The sequence below is a fragment of the Podarcis muralis genome, chromosome 6 (assembly GCF_964188315.1).
Source record: "Podarcis muralis chromosome 6, rPodMur119.hap1.1, whole genome shotgun sequence".
In the NCBI taxonomy this organism is placed as follows: Eukaryota; Metazoa; Chordata; class Lepidosauria; order Squamata; family Lacertidae; genus Podarcis; species Podarcis muralis.
The window spans coordinates 79,364,310-79,381,529 of record NC_135660.1 but is presented as its reverse complement, the minus strand read 5'-3'; the positions used below and the strand labels follow the sequence as shown (position 1 = coordinate 79,381,529).

General features: G+C 43.2%; 1 protein-coding gene across 1 annotated transcript in view; it reads left to right on the top strand.

Moving 5' to 3' along the window:
* Positions 1-17,220, top strand: part of SH2D4B (SH2 domain containing 4B) — an 83,450-nt gene that overhangs the window by 10,721 nt on the left and 55,509 nt on the right. The window contains exons 2-3 of the mRNA XM_028728446.2: positions 12,895-13,054; positions 13,938-14,085. Coding sequence (XP_028584279.2) covers positions 12,895-13,054; positions 13,938-14,085 — 308 coding nt within the window. The remainder of the gene's footprint in view (positions 1-12,894; positions 13,055-13,937; positions 14,086-17,220) is intronic.

Genomic DNA, 17,220 nt, shown 5'->3' with positions numbered 1-17,220 from the left:
AATGATTCCTATTGAAAGAATTTTTTTTACAGGCTTTAATGAACTAGAGGCTAGGCAAGAGTTATCAGCCAGTTTTATAAGAATAGGAAAGGCATTTTGAATCATGAGTGAAAACTGACTGAATTTTCAGCAAGGATGAATGAGAAAACCATATATGATTTCTCACTAGTATAACTGGGATAGGCACAACCTGAACAAGGTGCAAAATTGGCAATAAATATTACATTATCAACACTGAAGTAAAATGATGGTCAGTTGTGCAATGTTTACAGGATGGAAAGACCAGGTATCAGTATGGTTGGTGAGTGTAGCAGACCAGATGGAATGGCACCATTGCAACTTCTGATTGACTCTATAAAAAGGTAAAGGGACCCCTGACCATTAGGTCCAGTCGTGACCGACTCTGGGGTTGCGGCACTCATCTTGCTTTATTGGCCGAGGGAGCTGGCGTACAGCTTCCAGGTCATGTGGCCAGCAAGACTAAGCCGATTCTGGTGAACCAGAGCAGCGCACGGAAACGCTGTTTACTTTCCCGCTGGAGCGGTACCTATTTATCTACTTGCACTTTGATGTGCTTTCGAACTGCTAGGTTGGCAGGAGCAGGGACCGAGCAACGGGAGCTCACCCCGTCATGGGGATTCGAACCACCGACCTTCTGATTGACAACTCCTGCTACTGAAAAAAGAAATTTTAGGTGGCGATGAGAACACCAGACGTTCAGCACTGGAAGCATTAATTAACAGATTTTGTGCCTTCACAGAGGAAATACCACATCTGTAACAGTGGATGGTATGGTGGAGCAAACCTGCTCACCTGATCTCTCTGTGTCTGCCTGAGTTGCTGCAGAACACTGGGATGGGGAGCGACACAGTGGTGAGGTTGGCATGGTGCAAATGCACCAGCAGATCCAATCTGGTGCTGCTGCCAGTGTGTTTGCACCACACTGACCTGCCTGCTATTCTCCTTCCCCTCTCTTTCCCAGTATGATGCAGGAACTGAAGGAGCATACCTGAAAGACCATCTCCACCCCCATCGTTCAGCCCTGACACTGAGGTCTAGTGCTGAGGGCCTTCTGGTGGTTCCCTCATTGCGAAAAGTGAGGTTACAGGGGACCAGGCAGAGGGTCTTCTCGGTAGTGGTGCCCGCCCTGGGGAATGCCCTCACATCAGATGTCAAGGAAATAAACAACTATCTGACTTTTAGAAGACATCTGAAGGCAGCCCTGTTTAGGAAAGTTTTTAATATTTGAAGTTTTATTCTGTTTTTAATACAGTGGTACCTCAGGTTACATACGCTTCAGGTTACATATGCTTCAGGTTACAGACTCCTCTAACCCAGAAATAGTGCTTCAGGTTAAGAACTTTGCTTCAGGATGAGAACAGAAATCGTGCTCTGGCGGCGCAGCAGCAGCAGGAGGCCCCATTAGCTAAAGTGGTGCTTCAGGTTAAGAACAGTTTCAGCTTAAGAACGGACCTCCGGAACGAATTAAGTGCTTAACCTGAGGTACCACTGTATTCTGTCGAAAGCCACCTAGAGTGGCTGGGGAAACCCAGCCAGATGGGTGGGGTAGAAATAAATTATTGTTATTATTATTATTATTATTATTATTATTATTATTACTACTACTACTACTACTACTACTACTCAGCTGATCAAAGGTCACGTGAGCAGCATAGCCTTACCATGCCAGTTGCAGCTGCTCAGCATTGAGAATGTGTCATCTCAGCAACAACACTAACGAACTTGGTTTATGGTAGAGGGCATATAAGTGGCTAGCAGGGGCACCGCTGCCTCTCATAGCAGCAGGGAGTATGAAGGCTTGTTTCACAGCACTCAGATAAGGAGGGACTATTTTTGCCTATGGTGTCTCGGCTTAAGCTTAATGGAGAGTGAGAGTTTTTAAAATTCAAAGCTGCCCATCAATTTTTTGCATTTGTGGCAACTGAAAATGGAGAACAGCACACAACAGTTCTTAACAATACTGTATGCACAGAACCAGTGCATGTGGGAAGCATGGGGGAAGATAATAAATAAGCTACAGTGAGAAAACAGAGGCATGGAAACAAGGCAAAAATGGGACAAAGCTAGTATGGCTATCAATGGCCTAAGCAGGTATCATGAATATTACCTACATCTAAGCCCAGAAATGTGGATTGTTGCGTTCGCAAAGTAAAGGAAGGACTGGACCCTGATTTAAAACAAGACACGAGGCTTTGACCAGCAAGGCTCTTGGAGAAAGTGCATAAACCACACCCCTCACCAGGCCATTTTATTAACAAAAGAATCCTTCACACAGTGCTCGTGAGAACCAATCATATTTCCTCTGAGCATTTCATCAAACCCCACGTGGGGAAAAAGTTACACTACAACACTAATTAGCATGCATATATTTTGGGGTAAATAAGTTTAGAACTACAAAGGGGTGGTAAAGAGAAGCGGACACGGAGCAATGGATCCAAACTACAAGAAAGAAGATTCCACCTAAACATTAGGAAGAACTTCCTGACAGTAAGAGCTGTTCGACAGTGGAATTTGCTGCCAAGGAGTGTGGTGGAGTCTCCTTCTTTGGAGGTCTTTAAGCAGAGGCTTGACAACCAATATGTCAGGAGTGCTCTGATGGTGTTTCCTGCTTGGCAGGGGGTTGGACTCGATGGCCCTTGTGGTCTATTCCAACTCTATGATTCTATGAAATAAGTTGAGAACTACAAAGGGGAGCATCTGGCAACCCCAGAGGTGAGAAATATACATGATAAGAAGGATGGCCAGAAAGACAGGATCACTATCACCTTCATGTGAGATCTGTTTCCTGGCTCCAAGATTAACATTTTAAGATTACATATTAGAAAAATACTTCAAAGAAACTTGCCCACTACCTTTATGGCCCAGGATGCCTGCCTGGTGACATCTGGGCTGTGTACGTGACACGTGAGGAGAGAGAAATGGAACAGGGATGCAGGGGGTGTAGATTGATCAAGAATCATATCAAAATAGTTTAAACCCAGTCAACGCAATGCTTTCATTGCTGACACAGATGGCTTACTCTATATTTGTTATAATTCCTCATAGCAATCCCACCTGATCACTACAGTGGATGAAGAGCTCAAATATGCTCTTACCATGTGCTCCAATGCAGCTTTTATAAGGGCATTATTAGCCCATTGATTATGAAACTGAATAGTATTTATCCTGCAGATTTGACAAATCCATATCGGAACGTGTGACAATTCATCAACATTGAGCATTGATAAAAAATGTAAGTGGTAGTTAATTTCATTGCCCATCCCCTGTGCTAAACCATTCAGTACATTAGGATGCACCAGGCTTCAAAATACGTGGTGGGAGAGAAGGAGGGAGGGAGGGAGAGAAAACAAGCCTTTCAAAAGCTTGTCTCAAAAACTACAAAGAAGAATGATTAGGTCTATGGTGGATCACTGAATGCTGATGGAGCATATTTGAAATGTGCAGAACAGCTGCAGCAGAATATAGCAGAAAGGAAACAAATAAGTATGAAATCTTTTAAGCAGCAAGGATGAGAACACAACTTTCTAAATGTAAGGTCAGGTGATTTGTTTGTTTCAAATAACCTGTCCTGAGCCCTGGGGATGCATGACCTAAGGGTTCAATAAACAAGCAGCTCAAATAAACATACAATAGCCAAATAACGCTTTGACTTAAGGAAAGTGATGAAAATGCGTTATTTTAAACAGATGATGCGTGTCCCACATCTCTGCAATTGCGTGTCTCAAGCTTCCCTCCTGAATTCTTTTGGTAGCTAAGGAGGAGGAGGAAAGTGCTAAGCTTTATTTGAGGAACTTACTATATTTCTCTTAGGAGGACCCCAACTGCTTCTTCTCACAAGGGACTCTACACTGGGACAGGACTGCTTCCTCTTGCTTTAGCAGGGAGTAGCTAAGGGTCTTTGTGACATCAGCAGCTACTGCACAAATCTCCACTGTCAGTTCAAATCTAAATTGCAGAGGAGATTGGTTCAGTGGCAGCTGATGTCACAAAGTCAGCTCTTTTCTTCCAGCATGGCCACAGAGGTGGACTACAGTTGAACAGTATGAGGAGGAGGCAAAGGAAGCAGGGAATCTGAGCTTCAACTGCAGAGGAAGCAGTGGACAGAGTCCAAATGGACAGTGAGAGGTAAAGAAAACTGGGTCAAAGCCAGCTGGAAAGGGATGTAGCCAGGTATAGCCAACCACTGATGGTCCTTCCAACCACCCAATGGGCCTCCAGCTTGTTAAGAACCTTGGTTGCCATGGCAGCCAAAATAGAATCCTGTGTTTCTGAATGAGAGTTCAGGATGGGGAGAGCCATAGCTGTGGATGAACTGCCAAAAGCACCACACATGACAAAATGGTAGAAATCAGGACTGTGCCACAGCAGGTTGTTTGTCTTATATTTTTAAATTCTCTCCCATATTAACCAACCCTCCACATGAAACAAACCAGGACCTTAGGAAGACAAGTTTAGTGCAGTCCAGTTTCTGTTAATACTAGTTTACTGCATCTAGGGAGCTTTAGTTGTGAGGAACATGTGATAGAAACAAAGAGATTAAACAGGAAATTGTAGTCAGCAGCAAGCAGGATTTGGAAGTACCTTAATGTTACTAAGGTTCCAAGGCAATGATCCACTAAAACGATAATTTAATTAGCAATTAATCTGCCACACAATAGAGTGACTGAAGTACCTGAATATTTCGTTTGGCTGAGTGTGCTGCAACCCTTGTCTAACTAATGGTATTTCTCTGAGATTTGATATCCAATTGGGTTTGCAATGGACTTTCCACACAAAAATGAATCAATTTCAAAAGGCTGTGGAGATGGCAAACAATGGGGAATTGTCAAGGATGCCATAATTGCTAAAAACAATGATAAATGAGCCTGCATGCAATGAGCTGATTCTAGCAATATCCCATCAACTGCAGCCCCAGTTATTTTAAATGGCTTTTAATTAGCAGCATGAATGCAAATGACTTGAGGCCTCAAATGAGAAATGCAGATCTTTCTGTACCTGCCTGACTTCTGCTGGGGCTGGAGACAGATTTTCTTACATATGTTCTTAGGTTTGTTAAAAATGGGTGAATATAATATTGGTATGCGGCATCTTAATTCTGGTAGCCATTATCGATGGACCCCCAAAACTGTATTACAGGTTATCACAGGGAATCTTGGAGCCAGGTTCTTAGGTACCAAGGGACTCTGAAGGTTTATTCAGACTTGCCATTGCTCCATTGAGGAAACCCACTCTTTACCATTGAACTGGAGCAAAACATTGATTGGGTTTTCTCTGGATTGATGTTTGCTCCAATTTATAGTTAAAGAGTGGGTTTTCTGGGGGAAAGCAGCAAGGCAAGGTCAAAACTGCTCTTACCCATGCTAGAAAGTGTGGGACAAGGGGAAAACTGCTCTGACACCTGCTTTTTTCCAAGGACAAGGGCAATTATGGATGAGCCCTCAGATTGCTGATCAGACAAGCAGACCTGATGGGGGTTTGGGTGTCCTGGATTTGGGATGGAAAAAGTTGGCACGTACGCTGATCTTCCCTCACAAAAGGAAGGGGGAGAGCAACATGTCAGTGGCTCGGAAGGGAGACTCTCAGATCCCTTCCATTCCAAAGCTCTCTTCCCTCCCCCTTTTCTGTCACCGATGGATAGAAGTGAGTAGATCGTGATAATGAAAATTCTGAGAAAGTGTGAAAAGTACCTTCAATTAATCACAGGGGGCCATAAATGGGGATGCTAACTTAGTTTTTTTTTTGGGGGGGTAGCACTCCCCATGAATGATGCTGCAGGCAAGCATTATTGTCATGAAATGGTTTTTTATTTAGTTCATAGTTTTGCAGGTCAGAGGGTCTTCTTCATAAAATTCTTACTGCCTGGTGTATTGTGGAAGGTTCTTCCTCTGCTTCCCCTCCCCTCTTAATGTTCTGAAACTTCTTTTTTCTTTTAGTTTTGTTGGCCTTTTGCGAGCACGAGGCTGGGAACAGCCACTCCAGACCATGGCATATATTAGACTGGCAGTGCAGTTCATTGGAGACTAATGATTCTTATAGGCCAGAGTCCTAAGCTCCGTATTGCTCTCTAAGGCCTTGTTTCCCGAGTTCATTGCTGTGAAGTTCAGCCAGAAGTGGTTTCTATTTATCTGTCATAGAAGGCACTGGAAAAGGACAAGCAAATATTATGGTTCTGGTGCTAGCGCTGCTTGTGTTTACGAGCAATAGTGAGTATACATTTTCAATGTTATATTAGTCACAGCCTCCTGCCTCCTGGAAGGCTGCCATTGTAGTCACTGGCACTGCAAAAAGAGAATGTGCTGTGTACTTACCAGACGGATGCAGACTAGAATGATATGCCTTGAGGATGTAATCCGAACAATTCTTAGAGATGCTGGTTTGCTTAGCGCAGGTGAAGCCAAAGGGCCAGAGATGAGTGAACTCTCCAAAATAGCCTCAGATGGACTTGTTAACTATCTGTCCTGCCCCTCACTGCTCCAAATATCAGGGGAAATAGGATATTTTTCAGTCAATCGGAAGGTACCAGCCTGCCTCCAGATGACCTATTTATTGAGATTTATCTTAACTTGTTTTTAGAGAGATTCCTAGCCTGAATTTCATTGTGTGGTGTAGTGGTTAAGAGTGGTAGACTCGTAATCTGGGGAACCGGGTTTGCGTCTCCACTCCTCCACATGCAGCTGCTGGGTGACCTTGGGCTAGTCACACTTCTCTGAAGTCTCTCAGCCCCACTCACCTCACAGAGTGTTTGTTGTGGGGGAGGAAGGGAAAGGAGAATGTTAGCTGCTTTGAGACTTTTTCGGGTAGTGATAAAGCGGGATATCAAATCCAAACTCTTCTTCTATTCAGGGAACAGTGACACTCTGGGTGGAAAAGAAATGTTCCTGCTTATAAAAGTGATGCCCGTTCTTGGATCTAAGGCAAAGGAAGAAAACTGTTTCTGCTCCAGTTCTTGAGTTTGTGTTTGCTGCAGTGCTACGTCCTCAGTTAGAAAGACCTCTATTTAAGTCCGGATGTTCATGCTCTGTACAGAAGAGTGCTCTGCAGGAGGCCAGCAGTCACATGCATACAAGTGGGCAAGGGCAGATCTGCTATGAAACTAATGAAGCTCAGACCCTCCACATGTCCATATTTTCCAGGGACAGTCCTGGATTTACAGAAAGCTGTCCCAGAGTTTGGGAGTCAGTAGCACAAATGTTGTAAAGGTGTGGTGATCTGTCATGGAACAGGGCCATTGAAGAAGATAACAGTGGTTACCCAGACTTTGTTGCTGGTTGCAAAGGGGCCACCATGACAGTTCAAGCTTCAAGGCCCCCAAAATGTAGGTCCGCCCCTGTATGTGGCTGAGAAACATCCAACTCTGCCAGTCTAAACTGATTTCTCATGTAGGAAGCCATCAAAATTAAGGGTTTGCGGCACATCAGAGGTTTTCAACCTTTTTGGGTCCACGACTCCCTTGACCAACTACGTCCTTTCTGTGGCACCCCTGTGGGGCTCAGGAGCCCAGTTATGTCAACCCTTGCTTGCAGAGCTGGCAGTCTCTCACCCCTTTTCAAACACCCTCCCTTGTGGGGTGTTCCCTCAGCCTCGTCTCCCTTCTTCTTGGGAGTCCTCTGGGCAACCACTGCTGGCACCCCTGCTCTCTGACCTGCTCCCCTGCCCCAAAGAGAGGTGCCTTCACACACTGCTCCACAGGGGCTTAGAAAGGACCCCCTGACCAGCCCCAGACATACCATTCTCCTGCTGAGCTTGTAGCCAGGGCTGCTGCAACAAACAGCTGTGCAAGCCTTTGGGAGGCAGAGATGCAAGAGGGCATCAGAGGAGGGAGGGAAGGAAAGAGGGACAGAGGCCAGTGTTGCCTGCAGCACCCCAGACGATCATTCAAGGCACCCCAGGGTGCCACGGCACACTGGTTGAAAACCACTGGTTTGTTGATACAGTGGTACTTTGGGTTACAGACGCTTCAGGTTACAGACTCCGCTAACCCAGAAATAGTACCTCGGGTTAAGAACTTTGCTTCAGGATGAGAACAGAAATTGTGTGGAGGTAGCAGGAGGCCCCTTTAGCTAAAGTGGTACCTCAGGATAAGATCAGTTTCAGGTTAAGAACGGACCTCCAGAACGAATTAAGTTCTTAACCCGTGGTACCACTCTAGTTGCTGTCCACTCATCAGCTATAGTAATGGGGAGTAGGAGAGACTAAAGACCTTGCTTAGCCATAAGCAATGTTTTACATAGTGTCCATTAACACAAGAGAATGAACTGCGAATTGAAGTGTTGCCTCCTACCATCCATCATTCACATCACAGTAGTGAATAATGAGAATAAAACGTCCACAAACTCTTATTTGATAGGAGTCTTGCTGTTGATGTGTGCCGATGCAAAACAGCCATTTTCCAGAGGTACATCAGGATAATTTTACCTCAGCATTTGTTCATAAAACAAGTCAACTGCAGCTCATGACAGTCTGTTTTATTTATTATTTTAAATAATTTATATACTGCTTACCTACCATCATCTTGACTGTGTTGCTGAATTCAGGATCCTAGAGAACATGACCAAGCATTAAAGTTCACCTTACTTTAAATGTAATTGTCCCATGTTTCAGATTCCTTCTGTCTTTTATTGGTGCGCATGATGCAGGGATATATGAAAGTACCTCAATCTGCTCCATCAAAATTTTTTATTCTAATTTTAAATTATTGGAATCTATTCCAACTGGGACCAAAAGGTGGGTTATAAATGTTTCTATTTTTAAAAAGTACCACATAACTTCATTAGGCCCAATATATATCTAGCATAAATGTATGTTGTTGATTCATCATAGTGTTGGACACTGTCTTCCAAATGTGCTAGATTTGCACAATCATATGCCTTGTACTTCTTCAAAATTTTGTTTCATGAAAAGCAGCATTTGAACACACGCCAGCGTTTATGTGGGTGAAAATGTATTAGGTTGTAGGCAGCGCTATTTTTTCCTAGAAAAAGAGGTGCCAGAACACACCATAGACACCCCCCTTGTTCTCTTTTAATGGCAATGGTGCCCACCTGAGACGTGCCGGAACCGAGTTCCTGCAAGTTCTGGCTGAAAAAAAGCCCTAGTTGTAGGGTATGTGCAATAATGCTTCCCTATTGCCTGTGTACAAGCCTACGCTTCAAAAACCTTTTCCAGTTTGAGGAGTGTTGTTATGCCTCCTCGCTTCATGGCTGATGGAATATTCCTGGGATTACTTTAATTATTCTAGGTCTAAATGCAACATTCTCACACAAATAAATGCATCTGAATTCATTCGTTTGATGAGCAAGGTGAAAACAGTTCTTGATTTTCTGCTCGTTGCATTCTTAAATCACTTGGTTCTAATATATCTAAAACCCCTCACAAGCTATTCTTCGGGATACAGGTTTGTTGTTATGACATACTGTTTCCTGTATATGAAAACATTATACTACATGTCCATGTGGAGTTTTAAAATTGGTTTCCACAAAAAAGTGCACTGTTATCACTGCTTTTGCCCTATTGTTCCTGCCTTTAGGGAGACACATAAACAACTTTGTTTATACTTTGCTGACTTGTGAATTTCTCCCATTTTTTTTGATGTTATATTTATACTGCTTCAGCTTCTTGTCACTTTACTGTATGAACCCCTCTACTTGGTTCCTGGTAGGGGTGGGGTGTGTGTGAACTTCATTTACTTCCTGAATTATGAGGCAGATAGGAGTGATATGGACGAGGTTTCCACATGCCTGAGTTGGAACACGCTGTTTAACAAGATTTTTTGAGTCAGATAAGGGTCTCCCTAAAGCCCCAAGTTACGCTGTGAAGTCAGGTTCCCTCACTCACCCCAGCATTTTCAAAGCTACCACTGCGTTACAATAAAATGAAATACAGTGGTACCTCGGGTTATGTACTTAATTCGTTCCGGAGGTCCGTTCTTAACCTGAAACTGTTCTTAACCTGAAACACCACTTTAGGTAATGGGGCCTCCTGCTGCCACCATGCCACCAGAGCACGATTTCTGTTCTCATCCTGAAGCAAAGTTCTTAATCCGAGGTACTATTTCTGGGTTAACGGAGTCTGTAACCTGAAGCGTATGTAACCTGAAGCGTATGTAACCTGAGGTACCACTGTACAGTAAAAGCAAAATGAAGCTGATAGCAAAACATCCTGAACTTAAGTGGTGGAAAGATGCAGGGAATCTTTTGCCTAGGCTTTAATCACAGTTAATTATCCCATGGCACTCGAACCACGGTAATTTGTGGGAGAGATGTTGAGCAAAATATTAAAAAGTGTTTGTTTTTCACACTGATCTATTCTGTTTTTTCCTACCATCACCCTTTCATGTCTCTCTCCCTGGGAGAAGTGGCTATATCCCCCAAAATCCCAGGGGGCCCACCGTACCAACAAACTTTGTGGTAACAGGGTCTTGTCTGGGTGCCAGGTAGGTGGGTAATATTTTCCCCACTTCAGAATTTCTTTGGGATCTATACTAATTACTTCGGTATCCTGGTCACCCTATGATTTCTATTGTGACCCCCCTCCCAAAAAAAGTATGTCCTTGAAGAAGAATCACTGCACTTATAATTCTGAAATTTGGCAGGCTTCATCTTTTCAACAGGGCTGATCATGCCTCCATTTCTGGCAAAAAACAAGATACAGGTATCAAAAATAATAACAATTAAAGATCAAACTCCAAAGGTTTCTTGCACAAAACTCCTGGAATTTGTCTGCCTATGATTTGGCAGGCTTAATCCTCTCTGGAGGGGCTTGTATGCCTGCGATTTTCATTCACTTCTGTGAAAAAGTGTGTGTGTAGGGGGGGGAGTTTTAGTCGTTTGTTTTTGATTCCCCATTATAAGTGAATGTGGGCGGGGAGAGTTTTGTTTTAAACAGATCTAATTTGGTCCCAAACAGGAAGGCACCAGACAGCTCTCAAACTGTCTCAAGCACCCTGATCTACAAATACAAACACAAATCAATTTTTGTGGGCATTGCATGCCCCTAGTTCAGGGGTCTGCAACCCGTGGCTCCGGAGCCGCATGTGGCTCTTTTACACCTTTGCCGCGGCTCCAGGGCGGATATTAGCGAGGGGAGGAGGCGCATTGTGCGCCCCGACACTCCCCACTGTGGCGGGTGCTGTACTGGCTGTGACGTCGCATGGGGGCGGTGCATGCGCTAGTCACACACCGTCCCGACGTCACCTTCCCGCCCGCCCGCCCGCTACATTGTAAGGGGCATGTACGCTGGTCACTGCATTGAAAGGGGGCATGTACGCTGGTCACTGTTTTGAAGGGGAGTGAAGAACACACACACACAAAAAGGTAACTTGTTAATTTAACGTTTATTTCTATGAGGAGGAGTAATTCTGAGGGGTCAAACAAATAAATAATAAAAAAAGTGACAAAAAAGTTATTTTTATAATGACGAATTTGTGGTTCCCAGTTTGTTTTTTCTTTGGAAACGGGTCCAAGTGGCTCTTTTTATCTTAAAGGTTGCAGACCCCTGCCCTAGTTATTGATACGGTTTCAAACCGTTATTAGACAATATTTCCCCATGATTCCCCTCCCTCTCACACACATTTCTTCCCCCACACCTAAACATTATTTTCAGTCGAACTGCTTTGGGACTTTTATCATTTTTCTCTGGCTTGACTTAAATTGAACAACTTTTTTCTTTCTCTCTCTTCACTGCCTTTTTTGTATATGTATGGAAACATCCCTTCATGTTTTATTTATACAATTATATTAACTTTTTGATTTGGTAGCTGTTCTGTTTCTTCAAAGTAGGAACTGCTATCAACTCCCCCCCACCCGCCGGCCACCCTGCTTTTTATGAGATTTCTGTTTAATTTTTCCAGGCTCTGATTTTTCTTTTTTTCATTCAGTTCTGACCATTCAGTGGCTGCTGGTGACATTTTCACTTCATAGGGCTGCAACTTTTAACCTTGCTGTTTCCATCAAAATAGAACTTGTGCCGCACTTACTTAGGAAAGTGTGCCATTACACATGTGCAGTGCCATTGTCTCACGCTCTCTAAATAAAATCAATTTCTGCACATATCTTGGCAAGGAAGCAGTTTCCATGTAAGAGGCCTAAGTATGTTTTTCAGACAAGATTGACTCCATAATGTTAATGACCAGAGCTGTGGGAACCTCTGGGATCATTTGAGGTTTATATTGTATATCTATATTCATTTCACATGATTCTTGCTCAGGAACTCAAAACATAATTTTCAATCCTAACACAATTCTGTTTGATAGGTTTGGTGTGTCTTGTTCTTCCTGGGTAGCCTGGGCATACATCTTGTTGTAACAGACTCGGGAAAAGGTTATGGGTAGCCTCCTTCACACAGTTCTGCATTTTCAGAAAGATTTCACACTTCAAAAGATTGTATTTTTGACCTCCAGTGATGTATTGTGATGTCATCTCGAGTGATCAACAGCCAGCATTATGAAGTCAGCAATGAACTGCTTGTTGCACAAAACCAAGTGCAATAGCAGAAAAAGGAAGTTTATATGGGAGCAGGGAAAGGCAAGGAGGTGAGTAAAACAAACTGGTGAAGCTGATGGGAGTCTGCCACTTTCTTTCTTTTCTTTCTTTTTTTTTTACCAAAAGAGAAGTGATGGCTCAGAAATTGAAGCCTGCAGCTTAGCTCCCAGGAGGTTAGTTGCTGGTCCTGATGTTCACTCAGAGTGTTGCCACAAATAAGCACAGGGTTGGTGTAACATATTAAGGTTGGCTTCACTTCTGTGAAACAGCTCATGTGCTTAGGCCCATGATTTGTATTTTGATCCTTGTGCCGACTGTGTGTTATTGACTCTTGAGAACATCATTCCCTTGTAACAAAGCCTTTTTTTGTTGTGTATTTTGATGGCTGTTGCAGGTAATGACAAACGAGTGCAGTGGCTCTGTGGGACTGATGGCGAGGTCTGGGTTTGGATTATGGGAGAAGCTCCTGGAGACAAGCCTTATGAGCAGCTTACAGAAGAACTTATTGCAGAAAGAGCCAGACAACAAGCCCAGAAGGAAGCAGAAGAATTATGGTGAGCATTTTGCAAAACCAAAGTTACTCATGTCAGTGATGTTGGATAAGGAGGCTCACATTTCTAGAACACTGTCTCCTCAAAGTATAGGACAATGCTTTCATTTCAAAACCGTTTTCAATTTTTAATCTAAAATATCAAGTATATCCATCTTTGCTTTTGTTATAAATAACCCACTTTGGTTAGGTCAGCTATGACATTAGTTCTAAACAAAAACAAAAACCCAACCAACAAACAAAGCCATAAAACCTAATCAATTTGCATTTAAGTTTTTAAAAAAATCTTAAGAATATTATGTCTCTTGCTTTAATCAGGAATCTTTTCCAGTTTTTTTCCATGATCTTTGATACCCACAAAGACCTCTATATGGATGAAGAGCTTGCAAACACATGGACCTCTGTGTTTCCATTGTTGTTGGGAATCATCAGAATCCATGGAGCTTTAGTCTTCAGTTCTGAGGTTTTGTCTCTCAGACAGTAGGGTGGTTGATTGAAAGAATGCCAATAATTACCATTCTCAGTGAGATCTTGCTGTGAATTACAGTCTGAGATCCTGCCCCCACTCTCATCACACCACAGGCAACCTATTGGGAGTGAAATTTTATCCTTGGTTGGCAGGTATATATATGGGTATAGAGGGGAGGAAGGAACTCCCTGCACATCAGTTCATGAGTGTGTAATTCAATCTTGCTTGGTTTTTATCTCTGTCCATCCTGCAGGCCAACTTTGGCTGGTGGGTGGGGAGGTAAAGATCTGGCCCATCAAGTATGTGTTTCCTAATCCCTGGTATACCTCAAAATAAACATGTGAGCTTTTAAGGAGTCACAGTCCTCTTTGCTGTGTTTACTTTTTTTTACATGCCTACCTGCTCCTCTTTTTTAAAGGAAGCAAAAAGAAGCGGAAATCACAAAGAAGTTTCGAGATGCTATGGCGAAGGAGAAAGCTCGAATAGTGGCAGAGAAGTGGAAGATAGAGACAGAAGATCGCAAAGCAGCCAAAATGATGGAGGAGAAAATCCAGGAGGAATTAAAGGTTTGTTGACTCCCTTAACTTATATGTTTGCATTCTGCCATTGATCTTCCTGGGATGGCAAGACTCCCCGGGAATATCATGACATTTTCACTCATTTGAGATGATATGTACAAATGGATTTGGCCCTTAGGATCTGTGGTAGCTGAAAAGAGCAGCCCTGTGTAATATTCTCCACCTTGTTTTCCCCCAGATTTACCTGTGACACTTCCCAAAGTTTTTTGCCCCTGCCAATAGCAGCCACCCAGTGATGGTGACCAGAGGTGACCCAATACATTTTGCTGCTGTAGTTGAAGGACAAATGTCTACCCTTCTCCATTCCACATATAGAAGCTGACTGGACTGGCAGCTGAGGTTTTCATCATCACTGGACTGGACAGTGTAATCCAGTCACTCAAGGGTAGCTGACTAGCTTAGGTGGACACAGGCAGATCATGTGACATGTTCTTCAACCTCTCGCTACCATTCTTCATTTGCTGCTTGAGGCAGCTGCCTCACTCTACCTAATAGGATGTATTGACTAAATGTTCCAGGAAATGGGAGACCTGCATCAAACATCACATCTAGTTTCATGCACAGGATATATCCGAAATTGAAAATTAACACAGGTTAGGGACTGATGACACATGGCAGAAGTGCAGATTTGATAGGAGAACTGGCACCGGGGAAGAGAGCACTTAAATATTTTCCTTTTGGTCAATTTCTGAGCAAGACCTCCTACACTGAGTTGTTTTTCTACACGTGTGTGTGGGGGGAGGGAAGAGAACTGTTGGTGTCATTGGTAGCATGAACCCCAACCTACAAATTCCAGATTTGCAAGATCCTAAATAGTTCTTATTATAGGAACCAATTCCTAGGGACCAAGATCCCTTCACCTCCTCCAATAAGTCCCCCAAAGTCGGCACTGTTTGTGCTTCATGTCTTGTGATCAATTATGTGGGGTGGGGCTTACCCCCCCCCCCCCAATATTCTATTCAATTCCTACTGAATCTGAAGTGTGTGGAAAAAATCTACTTGTGTGCATTTTCTAGTTGGCTCCATAGGAATGCATTTCAAACAACAACAACAACAACAACAACAACAACAACAATTTTATTATTTATACCCCACCCATCTGGCTGTGTTTTCCCAGCCACTCTGGGTGGCTGTATTTAGTGTGTTTTCTATAGCTTCTTTTGAAAGATTTGGATTTCAGCTCTTCTTTACTGCAGCAAAGCTGTGGACTTTGTAGGCAGAAGGCGGGGATCTTGGCGCAGGGATGGGAGGAAGTGGCTGCAAGGATAATGTGGGAAATGGAAGAGCCACCAGGTTGGATCTGGGTCCTGGAGACTTCCCTTGGAACTTTTTAATCTGCCACTCAACCAGAAGATGAAGCAGGCATTTCTCCTGCTCCTTTCCCCTTTGATGTGATTCTTTCCCACCCCCTCTTCTTCCACCCTGCCTGTGGTTTGACATAACCAGAGCCCTGTTTGCTATAGCTTGCAGAGATGAGATGTGGATGTAAAAATCCGGGGAGCAGGAACACATTGCAGGAGAAGCCGCAAGTGCCTTATCTCCCAATTAAGTTAGAGATTTAGAGGTCCAAGGTTGCAGCCTAGCAACCCTAGTAGTAGATGGAAGCCGTTTTTCTCCTGTTTCCTACAAATAAAAAACTGGAGTCTGGTTGGTGGAAGACACACGCAGAACAACAGTTTCTTTATCTGTTCCCTTGTGCACAACTCTCTTTTTTGGCAGATTCACAATTAGTCTTCCTGTGCTTCATGAAATGAGGTGCTCTGCAACTTTTTTTTTCTTTTGTAAGGGAGCAAATAGCAGCGTTTCCCCCCCATATGAGTGGCTTTGTTACGACTGTACTCCAGATTTAATGAGCAGTTATAACACACCTCTGCCCCCTAAGTGCAAAAGCCTCTTGACCTTGGATGACCCACCTGCCCTCAAAAACAGCTGCTCGGCCTGTGTGCTAGAATCAAACGGCACTTTCCACAAGTGCAATGGGTGGAAATGTTTCATACATAGTGATCCATACGGATAAGCTGTAGGAGGTTCAGCTGAAAACCTCACAACAGCTTCCTTGGCTGCTAAAGTGGATGGGTCAAATGCCACCTCCACTAACATTAGTATAGCTTCTGAATCAAGGGAGTTACGCCTCTCTGGGGGTCATAACCCAGCTTATTTCCTGGGTTAAAATTCTAAAGAACAACTTCAACTCTAAAAAAAGCTCAACAACCTTGGTTGGCCCTTTGGTCGGCCCTCACATCCCTTCACTTCATCAAATCTGGCCCTCTTAAAAAAGTTTGGACACCACTGCTCTACAGGAACAAATGCTATTACAAGGATGCACATGGGTGCTTCAGTTAAAAATCTGTTCATGCTTGAAGAAATGAAGAAACGAAACTTTAATGAATGGTTCAGCAGGGGTGGAATAGTTGCAGACGAGTTAACATGCTCATTTTACAATGCTTAAAATATTTAATACACCATTCATATATATTTTTTCCTGGAAAAATGACCAGGGCAATATCTGATACAATCTTCAGAAGAGAGAGAACAAAAACCATGAACTCCATTAAAGTTTCATCATCTGGAAGCGTTTTGATTTGGGAAATGAAAGTGTGCTGTCCATTGTGAGAAGGTGTCTAACCATTAATCACACAGTATTATCAGACCCCTCTCTCAAAAAAATCACTTTTATTCCTTCTGCTATATATCAGGATACAAAAGTTGGCCAGATGAGACAAATTATATCTTCACTTACCAAAGTGAATAGGGAATCCTTCTTTCTCTTGGCAATATTGTAATAATGATGGCTGGAAGATGAGTCTATGAATGGACTCTACTGAAAAGCATGAGATGATGTAATAATTCACTTTTGGGATGTCTCAGGATAGTTCTGGGTCATTTGCACACCCTGTTGTGGTAACCGAGAGATGGAAATGCATATGTGAACCAGCCCGTAGAATTTTGGGGTGAATTCGGAGTGTGTTGTTTGTGGTAAAACATCAAGAAACACCAATGGATTGCATGTTCAATGTTTCTTTGCTATATGTACTAGCTTTCATAGACAGAAATGAAGGAATTGGCACAGACAATTTAATATGGTATTTTGCTACCCTAAGCTGAATTCCAGTGTGTCTCAGG